The 17,264-nt window shown below is 40.7% G+C and overlaps 1 protein-coding gene across 2 annotated transcripts in view; it reads left to right on the top strand.

Moving 5' to 3' along the window:
* Positions 1 to 17,264, top strand: part of LOC137623360 (piezo-type mechanosensitive ion channel component 1-like) — a 178,092-nt gene that overhangs the window by 157,443 nt on the left and 3,385 nt on the right. For both annotated transcript variants that reach the window (XM_068354192.1, XM_068354191.1), the window contains one exon: positions 8,627 to 8,747. In XM_068354192.1, coding sequence (XP_068210293.1) covers positions 8,627 to 8,747 — 121 coding nt within the window. The remainder of the gene's footprint in view (positions 1 to 8,626; positions 8,748 to 17,264) is intronic.

Raw genomic sequence — 17,264 nt, 5'->3', positions numbered from 1 at the left:
TTTTGTGAGAGAGCTGCTAGTTCTGAGATTCTAGCACCTGAGGCCAAAGCCGTTAGAAATAAAGTCTTCCTAAGAAGAGTGATATAAGAGCAGGATTCATTGTCCGTGTCTGACGCAAGTTTGAGGACATCGTTCAGAGACCAAGAGACCTTTTGTGGACGAACCGAAGGTCGAAGCTTAGCACACGCTTTTAGAATAGATGAGAAATAGGAATCAGCTAGGTTAGTGTTAAACCCAACAAGGAAGATTTTCTTCAAAGCTGACTTGATGGTGATTATAGTGCTAGCTGCTAGGCCTTTGTCAAATAGGAACCTAAAGAAAGAGATGGTTATATTCGGAGACATACGAGTATGGTCTGAATTCTTTAGAAAATCTGCTAGTTTCTTAACGGCCGAATCATACTGACGAATTGTCAAGTCCCTTTTGTCTGATCCGATGAAGAGGACGTTTTCCGGGTCAATGTTTGCGTCTCTACGAGCTGCAAACTTCTTGAAGTCCACAAAGTTAGGGTTTTGGCTATCCTTGAGGAATCTGACACAGTCTGAGTTTGGACTACTTGGGTTAGTTTGGGGAATGGGATCCGGAAGGGACGGAGTTTCAACTCGAGGAGTAGAGGAAACCAACTGCTCTTTGGCCAGTGAGGTGCTACTAAAGCCACTGCCCCTCGGAAGGAGCGTAGTTTGTGTAAAACTTTCATTAGAAGATTCACTGGAGGGAATAGGTAAATATTCTTCCAATGGCTCCAATCCAGGGTTAATGCATCCATGGCATAAGCCTGAGGGTCCAGGTTTGGGGTCACATAACAAGGAAGTTTGTGATTCAGCTGAGTTGCGAATAGATCTACCTGGAGGCCTGGAACCAGCCTGAGTATCCACCGGAATGAATTTATGTCTAGAGACCATTCTGATTCCAGTGGTTTCGTCCTGGATAGTGAGTCCGCTATCACATTCTGGACTCCTGCTAGGTGAGTTGCTGACAGGAACCAGTTCTTTTCTGTTGCCAAGGCAAAGATAGTGACCAGGACCTGATTCAGGTTGGGTGACTTGGATCCTCCTCTGTTGACGCAGTGTACTACGGCTGTGCTGTCTGACACTACTCTGATGTGGGTCGACCTCGGCGTAGAGTGTCTCTTCAGGGTCAAGAACACTGCCATGGCTTCGAGAACATTGATATGGAACTGTTTCATGGCGGGTGACCAAGAGCCCTGAAACATCTGATGTTCGGAGTAACACCCCCCCCCCCCCCCCATCCACTCAGAGATGCGTCTGTATGAACTGTCACTTGTGGAGGTGGGAATTGTAGAGGAACCGATTTGGAGAAGTTCCTCGGTTCGGACCATGGGCGTAGTCTCATTTTCAAGACAGAGGGGATCTTCGAGACCTTGTCTCTTAAAGGTACTGTAGCTCCCTTTCTCCAAACTCGATTGATGTCTTTGAGTTTGGCTTCTAATAGGAGATCTGTTACTGAAGCGAATTGGAGAAGGCCGAGGATTCTTTCTAAGGCTCTTCTGGACACATGTTTGTGTTCGAGAAAATTCCTTATCTTGGAAGCTATTTCCCTTACCTTTTTGGAAGGAAGGGATAGCTTGTGCTTTGAAAGGTCCCACTGAATGCCTAACCATTCGAAGTGGTCTGATGGTTGCAGGCGGGACTTTTGGAGATTGACCTGAAATCCCAGGTTGGCGAGAAATCGAAGTACTTTCGTCGTAGCTCTGTTGCATTCCATGGTCGACCGAGCCCAAATGAGCCAATCGTCCAGATAAGCAATGATCTGTATCCCTTGGTTCCTGAGTTGTTCTAACACTGTCTCTCCCAGTTTCGTGAATATCCTGGGAGCAATGCTGAGACCGAAGGGCATGACTTTGAATGCAAAGGCTTTCCTGCCTAGGAGGAAGTCTAGGTAAGGAGAGAAGTTTCGAGCTATTGGCACATAATAATAGGCGTCGGTAAGATCGATAGAGGTGGTGAAGGCCCCATGGGGAAGTAAGGTCCGTACCTGAGAGATAGTCAACATCTGGAACTTGTCGCAGAGAAGGTAAGAGTTTAGTTTTGACAAGTCCAGGACCACTCTCAATGCCGACGAGTCTTACTTCGGAACTGTAAACAGGCGGCCTTGGAACTTCAGTGATCGAACCCGTTTGATTGCTTTCTTCTTGAGTAACTCTGTGGTGTACTCTTTCAGGATGGGAGTGGGTTTCTGGTAGAAGGTCACTGGTGGAGGTGGAGAACCCTGTGACCATTTCCAACCCAAACCTTTGGAGATTATGCTGTGAGCCCACGGACTGAAGGTCCAATGGTCTCGAAAGTGGTAAAGTCTCTCCCCTTCCGGGACCACATCATTGTGAGGGAGTGAATCTAGGTCCTTTCCCTCCCCGAGCAACCCTTGTCCTAGGTCCGTCTCGTTGGCAGAACTGTCTTCTACCCCTGAAGCTTCCTCTCTGGTGTCCACGAAAGGAACCTGAGGATTCATAGCTAGGGTTGTATGCAGGAGAGGGCATCCAAACGGGGTTGGGTTGTGTACCTGGGGGAGCAGTGAGGTAGACCACCTGTTGAGGGGGATTCGGTTGCTGAGACGTCGAAGCAGAGGGAGACTGTGAAGACGAGTGGGTAACTGACGATTGATGGTAGTGACCCCGGTTCGTCTTGTAAGAGGTAAATCTCTGCTTCTTCTTGAAGAAAGCTTGCTTTTGGGCTTCGACCTTCCTTTTGGCAGTGAGGCCCCACCTTACTTGCAAATTTTGGTTTGCTCTCGCAGCGTCCTGCAGAACTTCGTTCACCTCCTCCTGAGGAAAGAGGGATTTACCCCAGCAGGAGGAAGCTATCAGCCTGTTCGGTTCATGTCTGATAGAGGCCTCAGACAGAACGTATTTCCTGCAACTAACCCGAGCCGAACAAAACTCGTGTAGGTCGATTTGGAAGGACAGAGACAGGTTCTTCGTGAATACCCGGAACAAGGTCTCAGTCGGATAAAGCGAGGCTAGGGACTCCGCGGAGGTAATGGAGTGGAGAGACCTAGCTAACCTATTCCGTGCCTCAAACTCAGTCCTGAGAATATTCTCCGGTAATTTGGGAAACTTCTCGGAAAACAGAGTAGAAGCGCAGTCTGGGTCTAACTTCCCTACTGTGAAAGTAGAGGAAGCATCGTCCCAGGTAGTAGAGGTACTCGGGATGAGCATGGAGGTGGGGTCAGTCTCTTTAAGAGCCGGCATGGCAGAACCTTCTTTGACAGCTTGAATAGTGAGATCTGTCAATTTATCCATAATAGGTAAGGTAATAGCAGGAGCAGTTGTAAATATGGTGTTGGCCCCTTTGTGTCGGGTGAGCTTGGAGTTAGCGCACCCCCATTCAGACATCGTCCTGGCCTAGACAGCTTGGGCCTGTTCTTTAGGAAATATTACCGTTTCCTTCGGTACCTTGTCTAACCTAACCAAGGCATGCTCTTTCAAACGGACGAAGCCGTTGAATGGGAATTCTAGTCCCTGAGGGTAAAATTCTAGGTTCTCTAGAGGGTGGGTGCCTATGCCATCCAGAGTTATGGTACCATCTATATATGGAGCATGCAAGGCAAACCTCCATGGGTTGTTTTTATCGAAGGGGGGTAACTTCGACGCGTCTGGGGCTGAAGGAGGAGGCATCTGAGTTCCTGAACGGATCAGATTCGCCACCATATCTTTGAGCTCCGTCATAGCTCCTTGGCTTGCCCTAGAATGTTGCTGTATCTGCTCTTTAACAATATCCCTGATCAGGTCGACGGGGAAGGAGGGATCCTGAGCACTACCCGCTGACGAAGCCTTGGACTTAGCGGACTTCGTCTTTTTAGCAGTCACGGTTTTATGGAGAGTAATATGAACATCAGGATTCTTTGAGGGACCGGTGACGCAGATAATGGCAAAGCTGAAGGCTTAAAGGTACGTAGTGGCTTCACCTTGGGTCGTACAGGGACGGAGGGACCTCGAGGAGAAGCCGTAGGCTTATCAAAGCCGAGGAAGGAAGAGGTAGAGGAAGGAGTGAGAGATAAAAGGGGGTCCACCAACTCAGCACCACCTACCTGCTCGTCCATGGGTTCGACGTCCAAATCTAGGGAGGACACGTCCCCCGCCAATAAAGCTTCCTCTTCCGTTGGGATGGTTGCTCTCACCGCCTCAATTAACGGGGGCCGCTGTCTCCAGCGGAACTGCTGCAGTGGTAGAGCCCGGGAACAGACGAGAGGCCATGACTCCGTCGAGGAGATAGGGTGCGCCAGACCGAGCATTCCTTCCAAAGCCTGACACCCAAGGACGGAGAGCAGCTCTTGCAGCCCGGAGAGAGTCATCATCAGCCTGAAAGAGGTGAGGGGATTAGTGATGAAGGAGAAGACCGTTCTCCGCAATAAGCGATGTATACATATATAAAGAACAAATTAAATCATCGCCAAAGGATAAAAAGGAACAAACTAGAACCAACTTACATCATCGTTCAGGAGTAGGGAGGACAGCTCGTAGCAGAGCGTGCACGACTCCAGGAACCACACCATGTAGGAGGCTTGTCCCGGTTCCCGAGAGAAGGATATGGCGCAATGCGCATGGGACCGGCATAGGTCGTGGCCCACGGGATCATTAAAGGCAGCGGGGCAGCCCTTGGCAGCGCAGCGGACCTTGTGTAAAAGAAAGGAGACATAAGTCTGGATGTTCCTTGAGAGACTGGTCAGTGATCAGATCAACCAAAAGAGTCTAGATAACATTAATTATGTGTGCATATCATGGTTCCATAATTGAAAGCTAGAGTTCCACATTAATATATTAAAACGAAATCAGAATAAACTAATGTACACTGCGGAACCACGGACGAGCCGAGGATGCAGTGACAGGTCTGTAACCAAGTAATATGTAACTATAAACAGCAGCGGTAAGTTAATGTTAACCTCAATGCTGACCGTCTGGGTGATCTCCGGTGAAGCCGGAGGTCCGGTGAAAAGGTCCGTAATAATGAAATTGTGATTAATAATGAAAAGGTTCGTGTGCATAAGGCCGAAGCCGGAGTCCGAGTGCAGGGGGTCACCTTTGCACTCCAAATATCTGACTAGGTTCCAAACTCAATGAGTATCCCTTATGGCGGAGTAGAACTCAAGGCGGAGAGGATGAACGTTCCGAACCTACTCCCAAGGCGGAGCGGGGAGAGGACGAACTATGGGTGGCGGCATAAAGCTGGCCCAAAATAATGACTCATACACGAACGGGACCTATTAATAATGCTAGCTATATTAACAGTAACCACATAATAAAATAAAACGTAAAAATCATAAAACGTAAATATCATAAACCCGTAGAAGGAGAGGGGGGAGGGATAACCCGTGAGCGTATAAAACGGAAAACGGGAAATCCACCTCTCCTACTCGAGATTAAGACAGAAAACGAGAGAAAGGGTAACTCGTGACTGTAGCAACAGAAAACGAGAACTCCATGCTCACGCTCTCATGGTTACACTATAAAGAACCAAAAGCACACTATAATATGATATAAGAATAATAGAATTGTAATGACCATGAACGAAGAATAACGACTGCGTAAAAGAATAAATATAAAGATATAGTCTATAAACGAACGCCTTCCCGAGGCGGGTACTTAAACTATAATAAAGCCAAGGACGTTATTCTTCGTTCGTCCAAATTGGACTTCCTAGCAAAAAATACCATAGTAAAACAATAATAAAAATAATGATAATAATAATGGTTCAAAAATCGTAAGTGACTTAACCAAGAACCTAGATGACAGAGTACCAAATGGGCAATATTAACGTGAAAGTCCAGCGAGGCAAATCAAAACAACAATGGCTGCCGACGCCGAGGAAGGCCAAGCCGATCCATAATTAAAAACCATACTACTGGAAAGAGAACAACTGCCCGGTACTGTAAAAAGCTGTCAAAACAAACTATGGTACTTAACATTGGTAAAGGTGAAGTAGTAGCTTCAGTCATGATGAATTAGAACCAAAAACGGAAAAAACACCAAGAGCACAAAGAAATACGACCAAGCGAGCAAGTCCAAAACAGAAGGATGTCTTAGAGGGCGCTCGTGTTAGGTGTTGGTGGCGTGGTCCAAGTGTGGTTTCTAGGGCCTCTGTTACGGCCCTTCCCTTTGATGAAGGAATTATCTAAGTGGAAGACAGCCTGTGAATAGTGGTTTTCACACGCCCCTGATTTATACACAACACCCACAAGGTGCTCGTGCGAGGGTAGTAACCTCTGCATTCCATGCTTTTATCTTTCTCTGGTATATTTGGAAGATTTATATCAGAAAAGTGTAAAGAAGGACCCTTTTCACCGGGCGTCACAGGTCGACCCAGAAATTCAATAATGATGCTAAGAAAACACCCAACTGTTTGAGTTTGTATACAAAAGACTCAAGATTGACATGGTCAAAGGCATCACTAAAATCAAGACCAATCATATGAACTTCCTGACCACAATCAAGGGATTTTTGTACAGCATTGGAGAATGTAAGAAAGGCATCATGTGCTCCAATGCCATTGCAAAAACCAAATTGTAAACTATGAAACATGATTACATTTAGCATACCTATTTAAAAGGTCTGCCAAAGGAAGTCCAAATCTTACATAATATGGAAGTTATGGAAATTAGGTGGTAATCAGCAAGGCCAGAGCTACCACAAACACATTTACTTAATGGAATAACATTACCAATTCTCTAAAGAACCTCGTCTTGGTAACATGCAGAATTTACAGACAGTTTAGGAGATAAGAAATTTGTGGTCTTTATATATATATATATATATATATATATGTATATATATATAAATATTATTTGGGTCTATACCTCCATCAACATCAAGGTCCAGCAAAAGAGTTTTAATTTCATGGCACCAAAAAGCTAAACTAGTTAGTTTAGCCTCAGGAAAACAGGAATAAGGAAGATCAAGTTTCTCATTATTCTGCTTACTGTCAAATACAAGTCAAAAGGGTTGCGGAGAGAGCCATCTTGTTTGAGTAAAGAAGGGTGCAGATTTAAGGGTAGCCCATCAATTATGTTCCTGGGATGTAACAAAGTGTTTCTTTTATGGTTTAAATTGTATTCCTTTGCAGTTGAGGCATAAATTCTATGAGCAACAACTCCTAATTGAATATAGTTATCCCAAGTCAAATCTGATCTATTACCCTTCCAATGATGATAGGCCTCCTGCTTAGCTAACCGTATTCTCATTTGAAGAAATAACAGGCTCAACACTTTTATAAAATTCTAACAAATTCAAATGTTAAAGATGACTCAAAATTTCATTCCAGTTTACTTGGGATTTTATATATATATATATATATATCTTACAGGAGTATGACCTATCAGAGACAGGCTGCTCAGTCTTAATTACTAACAAATCGTTTTAATTTTGAGACCGAAAGACAAAAGGATCAGCGGCTTGAACAAGACGTCGATGGTTGTCATCAACTGCTAGTGTCTCATTACTTTACTCGAGGCAGAAGTCTATTAAAAGAATTTTAATTCTTTAGTTTTATGGGTAAATGTTGGTAAAAGTAAGCTTACAGTGAAAAAGCATCATGAACATCAGGTGACTATAGACATAGAAAAACTCATTAGTAAAATTGAGGTTTTCCATGGTCACTGGTCAGTCTAAAGGTCAATATTTTAATTTTCAGCAAGCTATATATATATATATATATATATATATATATATATATATATATATATATATATATATATATATATATATGTGTGTGTGTGTGTGTATACATATATTAGAGAGAGAGAGAGAGAGAGAGAGAGAGAGAGAGAGAGAGAGAGAGAGAGAGAGAGAGAGAGAGAGAGAGAGAGAGAGAGAGAGAGAGAGAGAGAGAGAGAGAGAGAGAGAGAGAGAGAGAGAGAGAGAGAGATTGATTGATTTGCACCTTTATAGGTTTATCTATAGACTGTTGTGTTGTCTTTCAGCTCTAACTGCACTGTGCTCTGCTTATAAGCATATTTTTCATGTATTAAAGTTGGAATGGATTGTATTTAAGGTATTTGGGCCATATGATTCAGTGCCAGGTTAGGTAGGCCATTATGTACCATCATTTTTGCAGGTTTTTTATTTGCTGCTATTGTTAGCCACCAGTTGATCATTGAATGCAGTCAAAAAGCAACAGCATTAGTTTACTGACTTTTGTCAAAGTTTGCCATTAGTAGGAGAATGGTTGATGACATAAAGCTTTCATCATTAGTAGAAAAGAGGTTAATGACATGAAGCTTGTCATTCAGATATCTTTGAAGAGAATCAGTCTCTAGAAAGGCTTCAGAATCTAATTACTGTACTTACCTTCAATTTTTTTTTTATCAGGATTATATTAAACATTTTATAATTACAGGGAAATTCATTATTCATATTCGGGAAACATTAAAAATTATTCTTTTAGACAATTTATGATTATCTCATAATTCTTTGCACTTCATTTATTGGTTTCAAGTAGGTTATGTTATAATCATCATTACCACATTTCCTTTAAATTGCACTATTATATTATCCACCTTTCAAATTAAGAATACTCCTTCGAGTAAGTCCAGCCTCTTTTCTATTAATTGACTGGTTTCTACACCAAAAATTATATTAATGACAAAATATATTGATAGAAGTAACATTTTTCAGTATTGTTGGAATGTACACCACTTTGGTACTTGTTGCTGGAAAGATGCTAAGAGGTTACTTTGCTGGATCAGCACTTAAAATAATGTTCGAGGATCTACCAAATGTTGATCGAATTCTCCAGGTAAGGTTTATGATGCCAAGTAATAAATAATTTTTAAGATTTTTTTATTTTCAATATATAATTTTCTTTTACTTCTGAAAAATTTGATGATAACTCCATTGCTTTAAGCTATCTCTTTAGTTTTGAAAATTTTGCAAGTTAGACTTGTGTCTTAATTTTTGTCTATAATAAGTTGAAAACACCCTCAAAAGTAGTTGTAAAATTTGCTACTTTTGCAAATACATACAAGCCCTTTGTCCTCTTGATTAAGATTTAGCTTTCCCTCTGGAGTGAGTGATTCTACCTGGTCTTGTGATGGAAAAAATGGAGATGACTTCCATCATCATTATCATTATTACTAGCTAAGCTACAACCCTACAGTATTTGGAAAAGCAGGATGCTACAAGCCCAAGGGCTCCAATAGGGAAAAATAGCCAATTGAGGAAAGGAAATAAAGATAAAAATAATCTAGAAGAGAAGTAATGAACAACTAATTTAAAATATTTCAAGAACAGTAACAACATTAAAATAGATCAATTCATTTATTTATAGAGACATGTCAGCCTATTCAACAAAGGAGCATTCGCTGCAAGTTGAATCTTTGAAGTTCTGCCAATTCAACTGCCTGATTAGGAAGATTATTCCACAATTTGGTCATACTTTAGCTGGAATAAAACTTATAGAATACTGTGTAGTATTGAGCTTTATGATGGCAAAGGCATGAATTTTAGAATTAACTACATACCTAGTGATATGAGCAGGATGGTATTGTCTGGAAAGACCTGAGTAATAAAAAGATTAGTCAGAATTATGAAAAATCTTATGCAACATTCATAAAGAAATAACTGAACCACAATGCCAGAGATTAATATCCAGATCAGGAATAAGAGATTTAATAAACAGCATGTTCTTTTCCAACAAATTAAGAAGAGATTCAACAGCTGAAGACCAGACAGGAGAACAATACTTGAAATAAGGCAAAATGGAAATATTACAACACTTCAGAATAGATCGATAACCAATAATAATAAAGCTTTCTCAATAAGTCAGCTTTTGTGTAATTGAAGAAACAGACCAAATGTGTTTCTCAAAGTAAATTTGCTATCAAGAATCAAACCTAAAATTTTAAAAGAAATGTATAGAGTTAAAGAAACATTATCAATGCTTGGGTCTGGATATTGAAGAGCCACTGTCCTCAACCTACTTACAATCCTACTTTGAGCTTCGTTAGGGTTCAACTTCATGCCCCATATTTTGCACCATGTACTAATTTTAGAAATATTTCTAGTAAGATATTTTGCAACCATAAATCTACATTTAGAAGATGGAATTGAAACAAAGAGAATAGCATCATCTGCATATGCAACGAGCTTGTTTTCTAGGCCAAATCACATGATATGCATATATAGTTTGAAAAGTAATGATCCAAAAGCAATACCCTGAGGAACACCAGCCATCACATTCCTATACTTACTATTGTTTGCATCAGCAATTCCTCTTTGCAATCTATTTGTTAAAAATTCAATAATGATCCTAAGAAAAGACCCACCTCCTCCTAACGGTCAAAGGTAGCACTAAAATCAAGGCTAATCATACAAACTTCTTGACCACAATCAAGGGATTTCTGTTTAGCATTGGAGAGAGTAAGTAGGGTATTATATATTCTAAGGCCTTAACATAAGCCAAATTGCAAACTGGGGAACAGATGATTATCTTCAGCATACCTATTTAGAAGTTTTGCCAAAAGACGTTCAAAAACTTTAGATGATATGGGTGTTATAGAAATTGGGTGGTAATCATCTAAACTTGAACTACCACCAACAAATTTACATAAAGGGGTAACATTTTTAATTCTCCAACAAGTGCTAAAAAACCCACTTATTGCCAACTTGCAGAAAATAATAGATAACTTAGGAGCTATGAAATCAGCAGTCTTTATAAAAGAAAAACAAAGTAAAAATACCATTTGGGTCTACACCTCCATAAGCTCAAGGTCCATCAAAGGTATTTTAGTTTCACGTCACCAAAAAGCTAAACATGTTAGTTTAGCCACAGGAAAACAGAAATGAAGAAGATCAAGTTTCTTATTACTCTGCTTACTGTCAAACACATCAGCCAAAAAGGTTTCCTTTTCCTTTGGACAGTGAGTGACAAGAGTCGTCTGGTTTAAGTAAAGGAGGAACTGTTGCATCAACACCAATACCACATCTAATACCACAGAAACAGAGTAGACTTGTGTACCTTAACGGACACTCGTCTCTAACCAAGCATATTATTAGTTTATGTATACCTAGTGAGCATAAACTAACAGGTTGAAACTCATAGGAGGAGATCCCTGTCTGGAGAGGCCAGAATGAGAGGTTTCCTCTTCAGTTGGGTTACCTTCGCTATGTGCAACAGTCACACAGGGAATAAAAGGGCCCATATTTCCTCAACCTAATTTTCCTGTGATGATCTTGAGTCTAGACAGTGGTATAGATTTGAAACTGTAGTCTTCTTCTCTAAAGGTAGTACAGTATTTTATAAATCTTCTTCGAGGTAGACTTGGCATTGGATACCTCACTGAAAACTTTGGGGGTAACAAACGGCATAAAAAACTATTCAAAATTTGTCATGCCAAATAGGAATATAAGAGGGGAGGGATCCAAAAGAATTCCCACCTACTAGTGTAATACTGAGGTAACCGGAGACAAAGCAAGTTTCTCCCCTGCCTGCAGCCAATATGAGAATGCTCATGAGAAAAAGGAGATCTAAAACCATGGGCTAACAGCATTACACTGTCAACCTAAACAAAATAGTTAGTGGAGACGTATCTAAACTAACCATGGTTGGGAAAGAGGAAGACCTTTATCCTGAACAGGGTATTTCTATTGTTTAGAGATTGGTCCTTGACAAAATTACTACCTCCTCCTGCTTTTTATCAATCACTCCTTACCTTAGTAAGTCTGGGTACACACCCTTTACTAGTTGGAGCCATTGAAATTGCGGTCTTCACCTGCCGTTTGGATCGCAGACACAGCTATTTCCATGTTTATTATTTTTGAGCCCGAAAAAATGGAGGGGAATGGAGATACGTTCTCTTTATGGGCGGACGGATCTACAGTAGGCTAGTCAAGTTCTCTGGGACCAATAGTGGAATCAAGGTGCCAGAGGGAACAAATAGATTTCTCTGCACAGACAGAGGTGGTAACTCTGGGGACCTGTTATCTTTAGAGAATTCTCAGAGGCTGAATCCTGCACATTAAATAGGTTTAGTCTCTCTTTAGTTTGTCTCGAGAGTTCTAGTCTGTACTTGAGCTCCGGATTTTGCGTTTGCATCTAAATCCTCTCACCTGGTTTTTTTCTCTGTGACAGGTTTCTCTAGGGGAGACTGTCATTTTCTCTAGGTGGTAGATGATCTTTCTAATCCTTATAACTTAAGATGTCTCTGAAACCAACAAAAGGGCTCTGAGAAGTCTTACCTGTGTTGGGTTGGCGCTGGTGCTCACAGCTGGGGACCCAGTAAGGTTAACAATGATGATATAGAAATTTTAATAATTGCCTATCTCATCTTGAACGTCCTTCCTTTCTTTAGCTGTAAACACATCGAGGCTAGATAAGGAGGGAGAGAGAAGCCTGGGGAAACTTCTTCCAGGCTCAATATGTGGGGCTGAAGTATGGGCTTCCTTTCCCAGATTCGGTCTATTACGCAAGATATCTCTATTGGGAGGCCTTTACGTCATCTTCTACAAGAGCTTCGTCTACGCTTCTTGGTAAGGTTGACTCTTAAGTAAGACTGGGGTTCCATTAATGAAGTAGGGTAGGAGGTTTCTTGTCCATCTTTACTTCCCAAGGTTCATGAAATGTCCCTCGAGTAGATTATTCTATGCTCTAACAAGTGCAGTACACTCGAGATATCAGGTATCTCATGCGTTATCATTCATGTCCATTACGCCACTGTTTGGGCCACCCCCTGGACTTTTCAGGGAGGATGTCTCAACCTTGTTGGGTTGCGGAAGAAAGGTTCTCACGGATTAGACTATTAGCATAGGACCTGTCATTGCGGATGGGTCTGATAACTTGTGATGAGTTGTAAAACTTGTCCTGCTCACGAAGAAATTTCCCCACGCGCAGTAAGGTGGCATGGGTGGTGACATCATACACGGAAATGGCAGCGCATACAGCTTCATCTAGCTGAATGATGATCCTGACTGAATCAGGGAAAATGGTTGTTTCTGATTTTCCCCTACTCAGCTTCCCTACTCCAATAGGTAAGGAAGGAGAGGGTAAATTAAAAGGAATGCATAGTTATGGGAAGCTTTGGGGTGTGGACACAGGTGATGAGGTCCAACCACCCTTATCATAAGCCACTAAAACTTCTTAAGACTGTATTGGAAACCTATGCTTAGGACCCCCATGGTTATTAGGGAAACCTAGTTCGTGAGAACTAGTGTTGGGGATTGCAAACTTTCCTCCTCTAACACGGTTGCTTCATGACTCTGGGAAAGCTGCCTCAACTCTGAGTCCCTCCAACGGGAATGTTTCTCTGAACCAGCAAGTTCATTCTCTATAATGATGGTTGATGGCTGGGGCCTGGCTCAACGTAAGAATCCTAACAAGTGCAGGCTAAAGGTTTCGTGTGCACAGTCAACACTATTCTGAATATTATGGGTATCACCTATTGTAAATCAAGTTTCAGAGAATTCACAGCACGAAAACTAAAGGGAGGTTCTCGCCACATAGGAGATTTGTCTCTAACTCCTGTTGGGAGGAGACGCAGTAAAGTTTCCTGCGACTAGAAAAATATCTCTCCCATTGGTATTAAGTTCACCCCCCTACAGTACTTACATGGTGATTCCTTTGAATCCTTTGAACATCTCTTGACTAGACAAGAGGGACAAAAAGGATGTGTATGCCACAATGGTCGCTATTCCATCCTGGGCAAAAACATAAATACCGAGATTTACTAGCATATAGCACTTACTCATAACTCACAGAGATAATGAATAGTAACTTGAGTGACCATGATTAAAGAATAAAATATCAGTCAAGAGCACTAAATATTAAAAGGGTAAGCGAGATATACTGTATGCAAAAGGCTTGATCGTAGAGAGGAAGTAACAGCACAGCCTCTTAAACTCCATGGCCAGCAGTGTTGTGGAGAGGCAATGTGAACAAGAGTCCTCTTGCTCCATGCACATGCGCTATGGTTGCCCAGTAACGAAGCATGGTGCAGTCAAACCAATTTTTCTTTGATTGGCCAGTCATAGAAAACTTGACCTGCAGTTACCCATATAAATTACTCAAAGTTTGTATTCGTGTAGGAATGAACAAAAAAGAAAAAATTAGTAAAGACATTACAAAATGTTAAGTATGAAGCTTAGTGCAGTCAGCTATTAGCTGAATAGAACAGGAAAAAGGAAATGTACGAGAATAGGCGGTAAGATGGCCAGGACACCAGCCACCCGTTGAGATACCTCCACTAGGGAGTTATTGGATCCTTTGACTGGCCAGAAGGCACTTCATTGGATCCATCTCTCTAGTTATGGCTCATTTTTTCTTTACCTACACATACACCAAATGGTCTGGCCTATTCTTTACACTTCTCTTCTGTCCTCATACACCTGACAACACTGAGCTTACCAAACCATTTTTCTTTGCTCAAGAGGTTAGCTATTGCAAGGCAATTGTTCAATGGCTACTTTCCTCTTGGTAAGGTTAATAGACTCTGTAGCTATGGTAAGAAGCTCTTTAGGAGGACATTCCAAAATCAAACCATTGTTCTGTAGTCTTGGGTAGTGTCATAGCTTCTGTACCTTGGTCTTCCATTGTCTTGGGTTGAGAGTTCTCTTGCTTTAGGGTATCTTCCTAATCAGGTAGTTGAGTAGTTGAATCTGTAGAACTTCAAAAGTTCAAACTCGCAGCAAATGTTTTTATGTTGAACAGGCTTACATAAGTCCTTTTATAGTTCATGTATCAAATATCTGTTTTAATGTTAATGTTTGTAAAATATTTTTTTTCATTACAACTTATATAGTTTGTTTATATCCTTATTTCCTTTCCTCACCGGGGTATTTTTCCCTGTTGGAGCCCTTGGGCTTATAGCATCTTGCTTTTCCAACAAGGGTTGTAGCTTAGCTAGTAATAATAATACTCGGATTTTTTAAGTTTTTATAGTTTATAAATGAAAGACTCAATTTAATGTTGCAGTTCTTAAAATATTATATTTTTCCCAGTTGGAGCCTTTAGACTTATGGCATCCTGCTTTCCCCACTAGGTTTGTAGCTTAGCTTGTAATAATAATAATAAGCGGATTTTGAACGAAGCGAAAAATCTATTTTGGGGTGAGATAGCCATGTCGTCCTGATGGAAGGTAACTTTAAGTAGCTTCTTAAGGTCTCCAAAATTCTAACTCCTGGCGCGAATATCCCTAAAGTTTCCCTTTAAGGATATCGGATAATATCAGAGGACGTATTCTTGACACGCCACATAGCAATCTTCACCCCGAATAGCGTTTACGTTTCGAGGGGGAAAGTGGCAAAAATAAAAGGGGAGCCGTTAATAAGGTACCCTTCCTCTGTTACTATTTGAGTACCTAGATGGCGCCATCATCGCCGCCATGTTTATTCCTTTTTCTGTAGCGATCTCGCTCGGTGATTTTCCCAGTTGCTCTCTCGTTATTGTATAAATGTTAGCTCTTGCCTCTTTGTGAAATTATTTAAAATTAAATTAACTTATGGAAGAGCTGTTGACTGAACCGGAGGCGTCGTGGGCGCTGTCGTTCGTAACACATGAGTTATTTAGTTAGCCAGAACGACTTACCCGGTATAAATAGCATAAAATAATGATAGCCATTTAGTCTTCATTGCTAGGAGTTATTTATATCATGCCGATAGTATTCGTAATACTTTTGGCGATTTAGCTAACCGAACCTTGCTTACGCTAGGCTTCCTAGCCTAGGCATTTCAGTTTACTTTCATGCATGATATAATACATTCCTAGTCTTATAAAATTAAATGAAGCTTTTTAGGCAATTTATACATGTAAGATATATTGATTGCATAATAATTTCCTCTTCTAAAGATAGTATACGAGAGAGTTTCGGTGATTTGGGTACTGTAGTCGATTCTCGCAGCCACTGGGCTACTAGCCTAGTGGCTTTAGTATACTTTCATACACGTTCCCCGGTTACCCCCGCATATCGTTTTCATAATAATAATAATAATAATAATAATAATAATAAGAAGAAGAAGAAGCTTCCTCCAACAAAGACAAGTGCTCTACTCTTTGTGACATACAAAAATATTAATTAAAACGATAAAGGATGCACTCAGATTGTTGCAGAGATGATTTCAATTAGCCTCAGTTCATTGTAATCTAATACTGGTAGACAACTTCAGTTCTGGGTTACTTTAACTTGAAAACTGGCGTTCGATAAAGGATGTTAGAAAATCTAAGGTTCCAAAATTTTGGAAATAGCATGAACCACCAACAATTTAAAATGATGTCAGAGACTGTTTAAGAGTACCCTGTTGCCATTAGTCACTAGATGTTGCCTTGCCACACCACACCTTCCAGAACAGGAAATATTTATACTCTATTTTTTATAGCGGTGCATATTTGCACTTGACTCACGGGGGAGCCCTTTTAGCTCGGAAAGGTTCCTGATACCTGATTGGTCGGAAGTATTTTTGTCCGAACACCTTCATTGTTCTCGAATGATTACCAAGTAATGTGAATCGAAACTTATTCATTAACCTATATTTCTCCATCATATATATGTTTTGTCAATAAACAATGTGAAAGAATAAATATATTATAAAGAATCGTCTTGGTAAGTCTAAATTTAATAACACAATCCGCCGAAGTCAACGACAGCAGCTTGTTTTCTGATGCACGCTTTGTAAATTTGTAATTTTTCACATATTTTAACACAAATTGGGATAGATTACGCTCAGCATAAATTAAAATTTTTTTATAAACTTTCTTTGAATACCAGAACTTACCAAAAACATGGAATTAATAAAACTCGATATTTGTGAAAACTTATGGGGAGGTGAAAGAACAGCCTGTAGCGGCCTGGCGGAAAAACGATCCCTTCTGACTCGTAGACGCAGTTTGTTTTTTTCTTTCGTAATATAGTTCGGCCTATTCCTTTCAGTTTAAATAGTCTTACATTGTTTCTCTTCGTATTATTTTGCTTAGTATATTCCCACATTCCTGTTCCTCACCAAATATCTATCTATTTTCCCTGATATCCCTTCTTTCATATAGGCCTATGTGATATCTGCACTACGATTCCTTATGTTTTGCACCTTACGTCAGTAAGTATGTAAATAATAATAACAACATAAATGTTATGCTGTGTAGCAAGTATAACCTATTCTGTAAACCTGATATTAAGCATAGTATTTTTTTATTCCCCCCTCTACATTATTTTAATGAGACTAGCACGCGCTTCCCTTCAAGCCATCACTTTCGACAGAGGATAAGAAATAAGGAATCGTAGTGCGGATATCCCATATATGAAAGAAGGGATATCGGGGAAAATAGATAGAT

The sequence above is a fragment of the Palaemon carinicauda genome, chromosome 30 (genome assembly GCF_036898095.1).
Source record: "Palaemon carinicauda isolate YSFRI2023 chromosome 30, ASM3689809v2, whole genome shotgun sequence".
In the NCBI taxonomy this organism is placed as follows: domain Eukaryota; kingdom Metazoa; phylum Arthropoda; class Malacostraca; order Decapoda; family Palaemonidae; genus Palaemon; species Palaemon carinicauda.
Note: the sequence above shows the minus strand (reverse complement) of the source record. Positions and strands in the feature narration are given on the sequence as shown.